The sequence below is a fragment of the Meleagris gallopavo genome, chromosome 5 (assembly GCF_905368555.1).
Source record: "Meleagris gallopavo chromosome 5, MGAL_WU_HG_1.1, whole genome shotgun sequence".
Classification (NCBI taxonomy): domain Eukaryota; kingdom Metazoa; phylum Chordata; class Aves; order Galliformes; family Phasianidae; genus Meleagris; species Meleagris gallopavo.
In genome coordinates, this window is record NC_139408.1 from 3,096,856 (window position 1) to 3,114,381 (window position 17,526).

At 36.0% G+C, this 17,526-nt stretch overlaps 1 protein-coding gene across 3 annotated transcripts in view; it reads right to left on the bottom strand.

Moving 5' to 3' along the window:
- Positions 1–17,526, bottom strand: part of LUZP2 (leucine zipper protein 2) — a 117,031-nt gene that overhangs the window by 3,488 nt on the left and 96,017 nt on the right. For all 3 annotated transcript variants that reach the window (XM_085223904.1, XM_010710705.4, XM_010710706.4), the window contains exon 10: positions 4,413–4,499. In XM_085223904.1, coding sequence (XP_085080030.1) covers positions 4,413–4,499 — 87 coding nt within the window. The remainder of the gene's footprint in view (positions 1–4,412; positions 4,500–17,526) is intronic.

Here is a 17,526-nt window from a genome sequence, read left to right on the forward strand (position 1 = left end):
CTCCCACCATAAGCATAAACCAGGCTAGAAGCAGCCCAGCTTAAGTCTCATGCATATACATCCCCACACATACATGTCTGTGTATCCATGCACAGGCATACATTTGTCTGAGTATATGTGCATACAATCACATAGGCTCCTACAGACATTCCGTAATGCAGATGCTTATGGCTGATATACAGATTAAAGCAAATAAATAAGCATATTCACAAATATACATATACATTTTACTAGGTCTCTTTATGTCAAGTAGCAGGATGATTTTTTTGTTTGCTCTCTCATGTCTCTTCCTATCCCACTTGCTCCTTTGTGAGGTCGCTAATTACAAAAATAGAGAACAATAGTTTGATGGAAACTAGCACAAAACAAAGATAATTGCTTTTATAAAATAAAGGGCTGAATTGTCACCATTGTGTTGTTTCCTGTCTCATGATAGTGAGATTTTATGAATCTCTCCTGGAAGATACTGGGATTTTGGCCATGCTTAGCATTAAGACTTCAACACACCAGCTCAGCTGGGAGGAGCTTTCAGGCTGTTTTCTTGTTTTCCTCAGCCAGTTAAATTATTAAATCTTTAAGAATGACCATCACATTTACAGGTTCATTAGAGATGAGGAGGAATTCTGCTATATTTATTAACCTGAAGATTTCTCAAATCAAGGACCTTTCATCCTAGTTTCATTAGCATGTGCCCACAGAAGCAACTCTTTCTTTCTAGATTCAGAAAGAAAAGCTTTCACTGTTTATAATCATAGTTCGTATTTATACAAGCTATTAAATAAAATATATATACAAGTTATTAAATAAACTATGACTAATCTTTGAAATGGCAATGAAGTGAGGCAGATAGATCACAGAATCCATAGAATTGTAAGAGACCTTTAAAGGTCATCTGGCCCAACTCCCCTGTAACAAACAGGGACAGCTACAGCTCTATCAGATGCTCAGAGCCCCCTTCAGCCTGACCCTGAATGTCTTTAAGGACAGGGTTTCCACCACTCTCTGGGCAACCTGTGCCAATACTTCACCACTCTTATTGTAAAAAACTTCTTCCTTACAACCAACCTGAATCTCCCATTGTCTAATTTGAAACCAGTTCCCCTTGTCTCATCACAGTCCCTGCTAAAGAGCTCATCCCATTCCTTCTTGTAGCTCCCTTCTTGATACTGAAAAGCCTCAATGCATTCCTCTGAACCATTCTGAGAGCTGTTTTCTGTTTTCTCCCTTTCTTAATATTACCTTATTTTAATAAAAAACAGTAACTTAATATGTCACCATTAGCAACACACATCAGAATTTCACTCACGAATAAATTACTCGTACACAGCAATCTCCATGTTTTATGTGTGGAAGGATTCTTTGCCTTGTCGTTTAGTTGCTACCACTGATTTGTCAAGGATGTCTGCCATATTATTTATGGGCTTATTTTTAAGAGAAATATTTTCCTCATTACATTATACGTGCTGCATTTTTATTGAAAGACATCAGGAAGTATCTAATGTCTGAGCACTTAATTTCAACAGCTCTAGTACACAGCAGTGAGAATTCTGAAAAGCAATAACTACAAATGCATTCTTAATGGTGCCTTAAGCAACACATTTTGTGTATGCAACAGGAAAAAAGCCATCTGCAACAGTGAAGAGAGAAATTTAACAAGGCATGATAATTGAGGTGGGGTACATGCCTTGAAATATTGTTCCATTCTGATTAGTTTAGTTTGCAATTTTATTAGCTAAGTATGTTTATATGAAATTCTGGTAATAAAATCAGCAGACTGCTCAGTAAAACATGCAGAATTTCAGGAGTTATGGTATTCAGTTCAGCTTGTGAACTATACAGTAGAGTAGGAGAGGTTCACAGCTGTATGTATAAATTATAAAGGTGGGTCAGCCAAGTGTGCATCTTCATTTAAAAAGAATTTTCAAAAAGCCAATTAAAATTCAACATGTCCCTTGGCTATTAAAATATGCAATTTCATCTGCAAACTGCTGAACCGTGTAACTACAAGGGTATCCCGCTGTACCTACGCAGGGAGTAAGAGTTGCTTTTGTTACTCAAGGAATCATACCTCTTATCACATGTGGACAAGAAACCAAGAAAATACACCCACCTCTGCTAAAGGAATAAATCATTTCCTATTTCCAAATTTTTGCATTATTGGTTCAAAAAATCTGAAATGCTTAAAAGAAAAACTTAGCTAAAATTAGCTAAAACTTTTCATGTTAAATTGAAAAAAATTAATACATATTTAACGCAGAAAAAAAACCCACTGTATTTTCTCACACAATGCAAATCGTATCTCTAATACTGCAATTAATTTGAGGTTTGAATTGTTATTAATCCACACTTTGTCAACAACCTGCTTTTTAATTTACTGTTATGCAGCAAGCCCATTAGTGGTAAAAGTGCAACATTCTAGATGTTCATATAACCTATCATTACAACTTGTACTTCAGGCTGAAATTCATCATGTCACAAGATTTTAGTTCTCTGCTATATGCATTACACACTTCTCTGACGTGTGATTTTTTCCCTACACTGAATACGGATATTTTGATTTCTTATATATTTTTCTCATAATAATACGGCTTTTCCAATTTTTGAACTTGGACACTAACCATATCATTAACTGTGAGGGAAGATGTAATTGAGCAAGTCACCAAAGAGCTTAACAGACTCCTTGATAGATCTTGTCACTGGGAGACTTGGGAGACTGGAATGTAAGACAAAGAGCAAACAGAGTCAGAGGATAAACAGGAGGTTCTTTTGTATGCACTGCCAGTGTTGTCACAATTGATAAACCTTTCATCCTTTTTCACTGTTTTTTGGGAGAAGTTAGGGCCAATTAACTGTTACTGGAACTTACTGTTTGTAAGTGGATGGTATATAAGATGTATGTTGAGCACAATAAAGAGATCTATTCTGATGCTACAGGAAAACTGAGAGAGCTCTCCAACTCGACTGAGCGCCAACAATTAACCAGATAAACTATTAAAATGCCATTCTGCTGTGAAAAAGATGTTATTAGGCAAGTTAGGTCTACATTTTATTGGAGGAGTCACCGTCCCTGGAGGTGTTCCAGAATCATGGAGATGTGGCACTGAGGGACACAGTCAGTGAGCAATACTGAAAGTAGGTGGGTGTCAGACTAGGTTATCTTAGAGATCTCTTCCAGTCTCACTGATTCCATGATTCTAAGTTTGTAAAGTGTGCACATCTGTGTTCATAAGACACTTCTGCTGCTCTTCATACTCTTCTCCTATTTTAATGCACAATGCACTTAGAGGATGGCTAAATAAAACTGATGTAATGTCTTCTGACCTGCATAGTGCTCATTTAAGAAGCAGCATTACTGAAATCACCTCAAAAATTTTACCATGATTTCTATCATTGAAATTCTGCTTAAATAATGATTTCTTTTTTCTCTCTCTGTACCTCCTTGAAAAAGCAATGGGAGAACACGGAATTAAAGTCCTGCAATTGAAATCAGAAGACAGAAATGAAGGCAAATTCTGTGGTTGCTTAGAAACATGGATAAGTTTTGGTCCGATACTCAGTGTCCTTTGCTACTGAATGATTAATGAGCATGCAGTGTTTGTTTACTGCAGGAAATTAAAGCAGTAAATAAAAGCATTATCACTTTTATTTATCAGAGAAACTGTACAGGGACACAGAACAAGAAACCTGAGATGATAAGAGAACAAAGAAACATTTTATGAACTGTTAGCTTTTAACACAACCAAGTAAATGGTTTTAAATGATATGCATAAGAAGTATTTTAAATGAAAAACAGACAAAGTACATTTTTGTGTTTAAGTATTTGTCCTTGTCTCCAGGTCCCAGCATGTTGCCTGGATGGAAGATGTGACTCAGTAAAAGCAGCAGGTAGACGTGTCATAAGAAGAAAAAAGCTTGTAGCTTGCCCAGACTGGCAGTGGTTGGGATTGTCCACTTCCAGTATCACACTGTCATCTCTTATTTCTCAAGCTAACAAGCTAACCACCTCCCTGAAAGTTTTGTTTGTACTAAAGGAAGCTCCTGTGACAGTGGTGTTAGATCATTAGTGGAATCGTTGTGTAAACAACGTTCTGCATCTTGCTCTGTTGCAGCAGCTCATTAACCATGCTGCTGTATGAACAAACCCATTCTCGAAACAGTTCACATCATATCTTTTTCCACTGCTTTTCTTCCCACAATAGCTCTACAAATCCTACAGAGTAATAGAACCTGGGGATATACCTGCAAGGATTGGCTGTGAGGTGCGTTTTCTCTTCAGCACTTTAAAGTAGAAAATAGCTTATAAAATATATGCATCAGCTTGTTTAGGAGAAGTAAATCACATAGTTACCTAGGGTTTCAATGTTTTCATACAATCTAGATTAAAACCTGATTTCTAGGTGAGCTCAGCTTACATCTTGAGAATCGCACTCCTGGATGCTCTGATTTTCTTCCTTTCTTGAGGTCATGTGAAGACTCTCTTTCTCCACTGAGGTATTTTGCTGAAGAAAAGAAAAAAAAATAAACCTATAGATAAAACTTCATAAAAGTCAAAGTATAAAATCAGGAGAACTGCAACGATCAGGTATTACAAACTGTAAACTACCTCATACGCTGCATTTTCAGTATATTTTATAAAAAGAAATATTTTAATACATATTTTCATTATATCATTCCCTTAGAAAAGGTTTCTACTGCATAAATAATCAAGACTTTCAGTCTGAAACTGACCACACAGAAGTGACTTGGTTGTATATTGTCTTGTTTGTTACTAACCAAGATCAAAACTTCATAATGCAATGCAAGTTAAACTACATTTTCTCTAGCACCAACGTTTTGGTGGAGGGGATGAGAAGTGTAAAGAAAGTGTTCTGTGAAATAATGAATATCATTTCACAACTGGTCTTTTATCTTTACTGAGTGATTTGCCTGTTTGGATTGCAATCACGAGATTACAGTTCTACAAATTTAAATTTCTTCCTGTTGAATGACACAGGTGCATGTACATGGAATGATTCACAGTACCTGTAGAAGATACATCAATTTGATTTCTTGACTACCTGCAGCAGTAAATCTACATAGGAGGCCAGGAAAAGCAGTCAGCTTGAGCCCTTATTAACACAGTAAAATAAAGGTCTCTGCACAGATACCAGATTTCTCAGCATGTTGTACACATTTCTTCAAAACCAGGGGAAGTCTGAGATATGCAGGGGAGTCTGCCATCAAGGAAGCATTTCCCCAGTGTCTTGTTTTCAAATACTATTTCTAGGAAAATGAAGATAAAAAAAATTCTCACTCTCTTCTTCTTTAAAACTCAAAATGCCTGAGATGTCATGCTTTATCATAGAAGCATCCTCTTTTTTTCTCCTCTCACAAACAAAATATAACATTTTTCAAAGTGTTTCGATTTTCATGGAATTGCCTTAACCAGTAGGATCAGATTCTGTAGCTGCCAGCACTGCTCAAGACACCAAACCAGGGAACTGCAACAGCTCTGCTTCATTTGGTCTGATTTCTACTTGATAGGCATCACATCACTCCAGCTATTACACAACCATCAGCTGCAATTTCTTTTCATATTGTTACTGAAAGCATAATACCTAATGTTCTAGACTGAAATGCCACAAAGCTTCTTGCACAGGTCACAGAAAGTCTTGTCTTTCAGACAAGGGTGAAGGGTGGAAAGACGTCTTGCCAGGTGCAGGCTGGTTCCAGGAGATTTGAGTTCACTGAAGCCAGAATGGCATAAGGTGTTCTTGTGTTTTATCTGTGTACCTTTAATCTATAACATTTTGAAATTAAAGTTGGCTTTTTACATGAAATGAGGGAAAAAAGCCAATATTAAAAATAATTTACCCTTCTGAAGGCTTATCTGTTTGCTGATGATATGGGAGGCTTTGAAGTAGGCTTTGTTATCAAAAGTACTTTCTCCTAACAAAAAAGTGAGATGCCATTCTTTGCCTGAATGAAGCCTATTTACTAGATTGATATATAACCTCATGGAACGGCCACCAAGCACTCTGGAGCAAACTGCTTTGGAAACAGTTTCTCAACTCCTTCCCAGTTTGCCTAGAGCTTTCTGAATTCTCCCTCAAAGATTTTCAATCCAGGATTTCACATGTAAATACTTTTTCAAGGATCATTAACCCTTTTTTTTTTAATTGTTTTTTAAGTAGTTTTTAAATTGCAGAATCTTCCCGACAAGCCTGACTAAAAACTTTGAATTTCAGATACTTGAAATAAATAAAATTTTTAGAATACACTTAGCACATATACTTGCTGATGGAACCCACTGGAGTATGCTTTGCTTGTGGCCAAAATTTCAAAATGCTAATAACTGAAAAAGCAATCCAAACTCATTAGTTCATTCAGTTCTCTTTCAAAGTCTGTACTGAAGAACTGACAGAGATCAGAAAGTTAGATCAACAACATCCCACCTTTCATAATCTTTTGACTTTGATACATAGTTGAATTTTTTCCTGCTGTAGTCGTAGAATGGCTTGGGTTGGATGGAACCTCAAAGATCATCTAGCTCCTACTGGAGTGCTGTGATAATGTCATCCAATCCATCTTCCCACATGGCTTTTCAGCATCACTGCACCACTCTCCAGTCATTATTTGGTGATACGTTTTCCCACAATTCCACTGACAGGTCTACTTGCCAGATGATTTGCCCACAGAAACCAGCACATTTAATTCCTTTCACTGAGACCAGCAGATTGTTCTTTTCTACACTAAGAGTTTCTAGTGATATTCAATTTCCATGTTAAAGATCTCCAGTCAAGTACTCTTATAGATCAAGTGAAGGGATTGTATAGCATTTTGAATGTAAGCAAACAAAGCAGTTTTTTGCTCAGTAGACATTCATGGTACAATCAGTACATGAATAAATAATTTGCTTGAGAATCAAGATAATTTTTCTCCGATGACAGACATCATCATGTGAGAAACACGCTCAAGATAAAAATTTCTAATCAGTCAAAGATCTCTGTGTAGAGCAGTTTATTTATTATTGCAATACTGGGTGCACACCCCCTTCTGACAAGGGAGAAATTGCACGACTAGTCAGTGAAATCCATCCTGTTATATATCCTGGGTCCGAAGCCTCTCCTGGCACTCACTGGTTGAGTGTCTCAGGCTCACAATCTTTCGACACTGTTGCTACCTTACATTTCCATACAATGTCTATTACCAATCCATTGTCTTTGGGTTGGTTCTGTACTTTTTATGGCAATAAAAATATTTTCAAAATTAGCACACCTGTTTTGTTCTGTACCAGACTCTTCCCTACCCTATATAATTACCTTACCTGTGCCTGTGCCAATTCTACCTAGGTTGAAACGCCCCAGTCTCAACTTTACTCTGTTCAGCAGCTTTCTTTGTGGAAAACAACTTATCCTACTCTATATACAGAAATACTGGAAATTTCCACTGCAAAAACACAATCTACCTCTCAGAATCATTATGATAAGCATATCAGCCTGGACTTTAAGTTGAGAAATCACTGGATTTTACCCAGAAACGACTTTTACTGGCCCAACTCAAAATCATGCACAGAAAAGCCTGCCCCATCTGGCTGTATTGGTGACATCAGGCTGGTGCATGGAGTGATGCCCCCAGGCTGGGGATTCTGACATTCAGCTGCTTCAAGACGGGCTGCTAACTAGGGCTCCTCAAAGGGACCACCAATATATCACCACCCATAAAATAATCAGCACCTGAGCTGTTCCTGCTTTGCAGCAAACTCAAGAGTTTGTCTCTTCTGGGAGACTTCTTATTCTTATGGGATACAAAATGATTTATTGTCACACCTAGGAAATCCAAACTTGCTCAAGGATTTGTCGTACTGTGAAAAAGTAGAGCAGTTCTGAATGTAGCAAGCAGATGAAGATGTCAGAGATTTTTGGGCAAGGTACATAGTGCAAGAGCCAGAAATATTTCCTTTCCAGCATCAGTTCTACTTGATTGCTCCTGGAAACCACAGACTTTGTCGGCACATCACTTGCACACACAGGCCAGCAGCCACATGATACCTCACATCCTTTGTTCAAGAAAAATGAGTTGATCCTGTCATCTTTCCCTTCCCCCCCTTTTGGCTGCATCATATGCAGTTGTAGAAGTACAGTTATTATTATTTTTTTTTACATTGTACAATAGACTTTTTACCTGCTCTCCTAATCCTATAAATTTGAGATGCTTTAAAGGGAGCAATCTGTTAAACTTTTCAGCAACAGAAATCACAGATAAATATGTATGACTTCCTGCGGAGAGTACAAAGCAAACCATTGTATCACACTTTCTAATATCCCAACTTCACACTTATACATAATAGAATAAATACATGAGAAGTCCAATTCTAATAACAATACACTACCCTGAGTATTTCTATGATGGTCACCAAACACACACATTATATACATATTTGTATGTGCATATTTGTGCATACGTGTATATTCAGGAGAGGTAACTAACTTTACTCTATAAGGCAGTCAATATCATTCACCAACAGGAGGAAAAGACATAGCTCACTTCTTATTTCTATTTAATCCACAACTACAGTTACATTTATGCATGGCCATTCATCTCAAAGGACTGCAAATCCTACAGCATACCAGATGTTTAAATTTCTCCATGCTACTTCTTAAGCATACAGAATTCCCTTGATTTTTATTTTTAATTTGCGTTATATTCAAACACCTTTGAGGTGGAAAATATTTTCTTTCTGGTATTCGTTATGCCAACACTGAACATTGAGCAACAACAAGCAAAGCTTTTACTAAGAAAAACTCACTACCATTAAAACTGAGAGTTGTTGGCACATCTTTAACATGGATACTGAAAAAATACATTTTTCTTTCTTCCCATTTCACATGTATTTGTGTTGCTTGTAATGGAATTTCTCTAAGACCAGTGCTCATGATAAGCTCACGTGGCTGAACATGCATTGGAAGAAGAGGATATATTCTTTCAAATACCATCACATCTATAATAACAAATATCTAATTGCATGAATCATCCTTTTCAAAACTTTACTATGAGTGTGTAATTTTCCCTCATGCTTGCACCTGCCTATCTCAATGTTATATTATGTTGGTCATAATATGGGCATTACAAGTTTTACATTTTTCTTAATGAGACTCTGCTAGTGGATTCTTCTTCTCATGGAAAGTAACTACTCTAGAAGATGGAAAAAAAGAAGACTTCATTTATTGTTAAGAGCCAGGGAGGATGTTGTGGAGATTGCAAGCATCGTTTGTAGTATTTCCTACTACATCATAATTAATTTTCCCAATCAAAGTGAGTCTCCTCAAGAGAAGAAATGCATAATTACTAGCTACCTCAAAGTAGTGTAATTAATCTCTAAACTGAGCACTGTTTCTGTGGCAGAGCCAGTACAGTGCTCCTAGAACTCTGGGTAGATGGAATATGATGGTCTGCTCTCAGAAACACAGTAAAACACCCAGGGGAGCTAGGCACCATGTGTAGCAAACTCTCAGAAGTGGTTATAATACAGACAAGAAATACCCTCAAAAGATAAAATAATGATAATTTACCTTCCTCTGCTAATATACAAAATATACTTGCATTTTCAGAATGGTGGAAATCCTTTACCTATGCACAGCAGACTAGTGTTTAAGTTTCTGCTCAAATACCTCCAATGGGAGAGCAACATCCTTCTTCAGAAATAGCTGGAGAGCTATTCTAGGGCATCTAATTAGGTGGCAGATGGCTATTTAAAGCAATTTCCAAAATACAAAGCTACAGGCTAACAGAAAGATGCCACATCTGTCCACTGTGTTATTGTGCTCTGAATTCTGCAGTTCTTTTTCTACTACAGCTCATTTTGAGAGTGTTGTATATTTCACATAATTTAACCAAATGTTTTCTAGTAGAACCTTAAACATTTTCAGTTGCCTCACTCATAACACATGCATTTTCTTATTTATATTTACACCATTTGGGGGGAAAAAGAACAGAAAAAGGCTCATGAAAATGGACGAAATCAATTTTCTCTGGATCAACAAGAAGTTAACAGTAATGATTCACTGTACCTCAGTTTGTAAGATAGTTGAAAAGATGCATTTACCTACATTTAACTGCAAACAAGGACTCATGATAAAGGATACTTAATAAACAAATTAAAAATAAACCATTTCCAGTCAGATTTAACAGCAAAAAAAGCTAAAATTACCGAATGTAAGGGAACATAGAAGTTAGAAAATACTATTCCTCAGACTGACTTTGTGAAATCCATAAAAAATAATGCACATCAAGCTGAAGACAAAACATCACCATCTCGTTGTCATACAGCAATTATACACATGCTCATTAGAAAAACATGGAAACTATTGGAAACAGCTGTTTGGCTATTCAGGAAAATTAAGCACAAAGACAACCACATACATATCGCAAAATTTTGGACTCTGGTCCAAAGCACTGACCATCCACATTAAAACTTATATCAGTAATGTTATCCTACAAAAGTCTAAGTAATGTATAATACACCACAAGTGTGAGTAGTCATTTATATATTACATATATAATCAAGATTATATAACAGAATTATTAAGATTGGAAAAGACCACTAAGATCATCTAGTCCACCTACCAGCCCATCACCACCGTATTTCTTGCTGTGCAATGCATTCACTGAGATATAATTGTGTGTCTGTGTATGTGTCTGCACTCCAGTGTGAGACAACAGAAGACTGAGACTAAGTGTCATTGGTCTAATTACTAATTATTATTAATCTGATCATTTCATAATCACAGAAGGTTGGAAAAGACCAATAAGACCACGAAGTCCAACCATTATTAACCTATCACCATGTCCATTAGCTCACATCCCTCAGCACCATAATAACGTGACAGATTCAGCAGAGTCAGAGGCAGTGATGAGTTTGTTCTTCTTTGTATGCCTGCTTTCCTACATTCTATTCTAGCAATTATTATTAAACAAAATGTTATTACACTTGCTGGTATCTTTAGAGTTGAAGGTCACTGCAGTTTCTCTGAAGCATTTTTATTTTTATTTTTAATGGCATTAAATTTATATTTTCAAGTGCTCTGCATTTATCAGAATAGATGTTCACTTGCACAAGGATGGCAAGAAAACAATTTCCTGTTGTTTTTACTCTTACAGTTTAACAGCCGCTACATCTTAGAATATCTCCTAACACTAATAACAGAAGCAAGAACAAATTACTTGTAGGTATTTGCGAATAATTCAGCTAAGAGGAAAACAGAAATGTTAAACAGGTTAACTACCTCTTTGCTGTGAACCACATGCTATGTTCTCAAGTTATACAAGTCTTTGCAAGTTTCCAATGTAAATGTGTATAATGTCCAATACCCAAAATAGAAGTATAGCAGACAGAATAACAGAATTTCTACTCCTCTCTGCAGAGGCTGAAAGGTCTAGAATTGTGGCCAATATTCTCTGAGTTTGTATTAGCATGTAATAACCTGAGTGCAGAACGTGGGCATCTGTTTCATTACTCACAGCCAAAGAGCAGCCTCAAGTCCAGAGCCAAGCACATGACATTTTTTGAAAGCTCTTGCTGCCTTAGAAATCTTTTATCACTCCCATTTGTTCTACATAAAACCCAGTAATAACCCAGTAGAATTTAATTCTGGGTACATTCTGACATTTGCTCTACAAGATCATTCTGGCTGCCAGATTTCTCTTGCCTGCACTTTTCTGCAGTGTGATGCTCTATAAATAAAGACCAAACCAAACAAACAAAGAAAGAAAATTGTCTTGAAAATGTAGCTTAACTTTAGAGATAAAAGAACTAACCTGTATTAGTCCAAAATGTATTCATATTCGACTATAGAGGACCCTCAGCCACATTCTGTGTACCGTAGGGCAACTCTGCCACATACTTTTAGGTGCTGACAACTAGTGCAGTTAGAAGAAAAATTCTTAATAAAAAATACATTTATAGTTCCCTTCAGATAACAGAACTGAGTTCTGCAGCTAAATATATGAGGACATCTGCAATAAACAACTATGAAATTTGAGGACAGATGGCATTCCGACATTACTTGAAATGGCATCTCATCACAATAACACCACAAAAAGAAACTGCTATTCAGCTTTGAGGGTCACTGACCACTGTAAAATTTTCCAAATTAGTCCCAATTACAAAAACACCTGTGCCCAGTTATTTTTATGCTTATTCAATGAAAAATGCTACTTGCAGCATCGAGTGCTGATGTAATTTCTCATTTACTGCCATTGTTAGCCTGCTGTTTGTTCATTCTACAAAAGAGAACATGATTGCAAAGTGAATTTAAAGGAAACTTCTCTCATAACCATACAAACCCAAGCATATCTGTCTTTGCTAAAGAACATCCAAACTTGCTATGCAAATTCATGTTTTAAGTTATTCATAAACTTAAACTATACTAGTACAAACAACAAGCTAAAAATTCTGAGTATTTAAGAATTTATAAAACGAGAGCATTGAAAAGAACATCTTATCAGTAAAAAGCAACACAAGATTCCAGCATTATCATCAGCAAGTGGTGTGGAATTCAGTCTGAGAAGTCAGTAGAGCTGCTAAACCATTGGCCTAAAAATACAAGTGGATTTGTTACACAGCACATCGAGACTTCCTTGAATTATTGTACTGTTGATGGACTTTCTAATAGACTTCTGGCATCCATGCCATTAATCATTTCCATTCCAATTATAAACTTTTACCTTTCTGTTTCTCTATGTCAAGAAAAGTAATTGGAGGCAATCTGAGGAATGATGGCTGTGTACAGTGTAAAAGATATATCTATTTTCTGTATCCCATCGTTCTGTGACATGTTGTCTATTCTATAGGCTTGCTATGAAACACTTAGATAATGTTCCAATAATTTTATAGGCTTTTATAGTAATGACTCCACTGCATTTTACTGCCTTATACTATCTAACAAAAACATTCTTCAAATCTTTTTTTCAAGTACATTTTTGAACTCCAATAGAGAACAGATTTTTGACATGACTTTCCACATCTTCTAGGAGCGTCTGGTGAAATTCTGTAAGAAATTCATTTGTTTCTAAGTATAAACAACAGTTAAAAAAATATTTTTTCCATAGTGTACCTTCAAGACAATTGTCCTGAGAACATAACTTGAGGCTATAGAATCCCCTTATAGGTGCTCTCAGTACTGTCAGAACACTCTGTTTCTGAATGTTCTATTTTCTACCTACTTCTGCTGTGATCTGCAAAGAGCAATTCAAATTCATGAACAATTTAGCAGTTGGAATACCTGAAAGATCACATAACGACACAGAGATACAGAACTTTAGCTGACTGACCTACACAAATCAGAGCCTTATGGTTGCTGAAAATTCATCACCCAGATAGCACTACAGATTAAACAACAGCAAAAAACAACATGAAAAAAAAAGCAGAAATTATTATTATTATTGAGATAAGGTATTAAAGACATATATGAAAAGAGGCAACCATTATTCTACACCTTATATAATAACATAAAAAATGGAAGAAGCAATAAACACAAATAACAAATAAAAAGATGAAATATATTCTGATAACACATCTACATGACATCAGCGACAGAAGATAGTTATTCCTTTGAGGTTATCTTCATCTCATTTTCCTATTTCTAATTGCTGCTGGTCACATTACGTATTGGAATTTATCTGAAACGATGAAAAAGCATGGATGTCATAACAATCAGCATGTTCCAAAGAGCTCTCCCACAGTGCTTTTCAGTAGGCAATGCCACTTATTTCATAGGTGATGAAACAGAAGTACAACGTGGCAAACTACAGGATCACTTAATTAGTGGAAATTAATGGAAAAGAACTTCCTTTCCTTATGTCGGTTGTGCTGAATCTTACATGACTTGCCTCACAGAGGAATAATAAGTAACTGTCAATCAAAATTAAGAATATTGTGGTAGAATACAGAAATTATCTGCCAATAAATGCAAGTTTTCTTTTGTGCTCTAAGCATGTGAAGTGAGTGAATGCATTTCAGAAATTCTAAGGCTCTGCATGCATTTAAAACACTAAGATGGGAACAAATATAACTCAGGATGGCAAGTAAACTGTAGTATACATTCCGCAAAGGAATAGGAACACTTTGTAAATATTCCATATTAAGCAATTAAAAATATTCAACTGCAAAGCACAGCTTGTACAGCGTTTGTACAAATGCTACTGTGTGCAGCACAAGAGCTCCAGACATCTATTTGTGTTATGTGCTAAGATCAGTATTCTTTATTTCTCTTGAGCCCCAGTGAAATACTAATGCACACTTTGAAAAAATAAAAAGAAACAAAAAACTTCATCAATAAAGGATATGTACTTTTTAAACTATAAACAATATGCCTGGAGATTAAGCTGATTTTTCAGCTTAATCATGAAATCACTGAAACAAATCAAGCAACTTGAAATCTCACTGAATTTTTATACAAAGTTAACATATTTAGAAAGGTAGGATTTTCATCTAGATAAAACACATCTGTAGTTTTGACTGTGTACAAAATGCTCCAAAATGCTTACAAGCTCCTTTTGTATGGATTTTGTAGGATTTTGGAGTACGTGGAAAAGGGAATGTTGCAAGTTGTGCTTTCTGCAGGAAAAAAAATCTTCAGGGCTTTAGCCAATTTTTAATAGGTTGGTTCAGCAAATAATGAGGAAAAGAAATCATGACTTTGAAAAACATTTATTATCATATACACCTTTCTTCTGGGGAAAACTTGTTTGTGAAGAACACTGCTCACTGAAGTTAAGCAGTGTGGATTTTGGTAGGGAAAATACTGATATGATGTATACAGCTGCAATGCAAAACATTGAATTCCTGCACTGTTAAACATACTTTAATCCAGAAGGTTTACAGAGCTGTTCATATTAGCCCTATACACCCAGGGCACAAAATACAGAGAGGCACTGGCTAAAAACAAAACAAACAAACAAACAAACAAAAAAAACAGCATTAGAAACATACACAACGCACACTTACATGTCTACTTCAGTGCTTTCCATGAGTATTCTGCCAGTATTTGACGGAATAAAACTACTAAGTTTAATAACCAACTACCCTTTGATTCTTTTGATTATCATCTGCTTTACAACCACAAATTATTTAGTTTTTTACTATTAGTGTTTACTTAGTGTTAATGTGTTCAATAGCAATATATCAATCATTCCACAAGGAAAATAGAGTCGAAATTCAAGTTTTCTGATTTATTCACAATACATAATGATCCTTAAAGCTAAAATGTTGCCCTTCCAATGTTAGATTCTCAAGACAGCTTCACTACTCCACACATTTTTTCTTTTCTAATTTCCTGAATCAACCATGCATTCATCACTCAGCACAGTTGTTGTTTTTTTTTTCCACAGGAAGCTGATATTAAAGCTTAGATTTTAGTGATGAATCAGATGAAATACAGTTTGCATATCTCTTTGCATTTATCATTTACTTGTTGTGAGAGGACTATCTGCAAAATATGAAAGTATATTTTCCTCAGGTTAGTTGATCTTTTTGAGCAACTCTCTGTATGAGCCATTCCAGCACCATTTTCAAGTATATTTTGCTGCTTTGCTGTATTAGATTCTATGAGCAGCTAATGGAATTCTGGCCCAGAGGCGAGGCACATCTGACATTCATCCATTAAAATAGTTTTACAGTATGAATATATGCGACTAAATAAAGTTTTTCTCTTATTCAACTTTTTCCCTAAATAACCTATGATCAACAACCTGCTACAAGTTGGCTGTTGACAATGGGACACAGTTTAGAATCATAGAACCACAAGGGTGGAAAGACACTAGGATCATCTAGTCCAACCATGGGTTGCCATGTTTGTTACCACTATACACAGCTAGAAGCAACCTAGAAGGCTACTACTTCTTGCTTCTTCAGCAGTTCCTGTTGTATTTACTATAGGCTATCAGCTGAAGGTTAAATGCTCTGAATGCTCAGGACAGCTAAATTAAAGAGAGCTGGGATTATTTTTTTATACTTCATTACTATAATGGGAACATAACTTGTGAGGGGAAAAATAAAAATCATAACCCCCTTGCTGCTCTCTATGATTACACCAATGTACTAAGAATCACACCTTTCACTCCCATTCTAGTCAGTATTTAGTCAGTATTCGAGGGGTACTAAAACTAAAAAATGTTTTCCTTCTAGAATGCCACCACATATTTCCAAGCTGACAGTTACACAGTCATGTTAGTAGGATGCCTAAATAAACAGCACTGCAGAACTTCTAAATAACTTCAGTCAAGATAAGTGACATCAGTTGTAGTTTATAGCACTTCTGTTTGGGAGGGTAAGTATATTTCTGACAGATTATAAATACCTTATATATACATTTATATTCCCATAAATGATTTTTAAAATCACTCTACCAAATACAGATGATCAACCTAGCACTCCTAGGAACATTTACTTTAAGCGATTTGTGAAATACTGAGCAGGCAATAGTCACTGCTAAACTTGAATCCAAATAGAATACTTTAAAACCATGGGAGCACTGAAATTGGAAGAGCTAGGGATTTAAGATGTCCTCCTTTCAAAATTTTCCACAATTCTTGAATCCTATGCTTAATGATTCCCTTTGCTAATAGTTTAGAATAACAGAACGTAGAATCATAGAATTATTTGACATGGAAGGGACCTTTAAAGGCCAATCCAATCTAAATCTCCCCTCTTTTAGTTTCAAATCATTTCTCCTTGTCCTATCAAAACAGATCCTTCTAAAGAGTCTGCCCCCTTCTTTCTTATAGCTCCTCCTGTAGATACTGAAAAGCTGTTCACAGATCTCCTTGGAGTTTTTTCTCCCTCACCTTGTATTGATAATGGTGGTTGCCAGGACCCATGTGCAAGACCTTGCACTTGGCTTTGTTGAATTTCATGAGGTACTCCTTGGCCCACTCCTTGAGCCTATCAAAGTCTCTCTGAATGGTATCTCAAAGTAGTCTAAACCCAAATTTCACAAATATAGTGCCAATCTTCATAATGGCAAACAGGCAGGGTTTACAAGGGAAAAAAATCAACTGTTGGATATGCTGCTCACTAATGAGTGAACCTGTTTCCACATTAAAGAAATAAGTGGAGTAATAAAATAAAGCCAGTAAACATTTTGGCTTAGTAAATTTTAACTCAGTAATATGCTATGTGCTTAGCTGTGTCCTTTTTCTTCTCTGTAGAAGATGAATGATCACAGTATGTAGTTTGTCAGCAGTGAACTGAAATCAGTTGTGATGTATTGGCTCAAAAGAGAAAGACGTCTTTCTTTGGACTCTTAAAACTACAGAATGCATCTTTCCATGTGGTATGCTGAAAACATGAAGAAAAGCATTAAATTGCAAAGTTTTTATATCAGTGGTAAAATGGCAGATTAAGATATTCTCAAAGAACACAACAAATTATTTACAGAAAACATTTGTGGGAAATATATTTACCAAAATTAGGTGCCCACAAGTGTTTCCTCTGTCTTTAAATTGTATAAAATAAACTCATAGTGGATGCCAGCATTGGCTAACTGC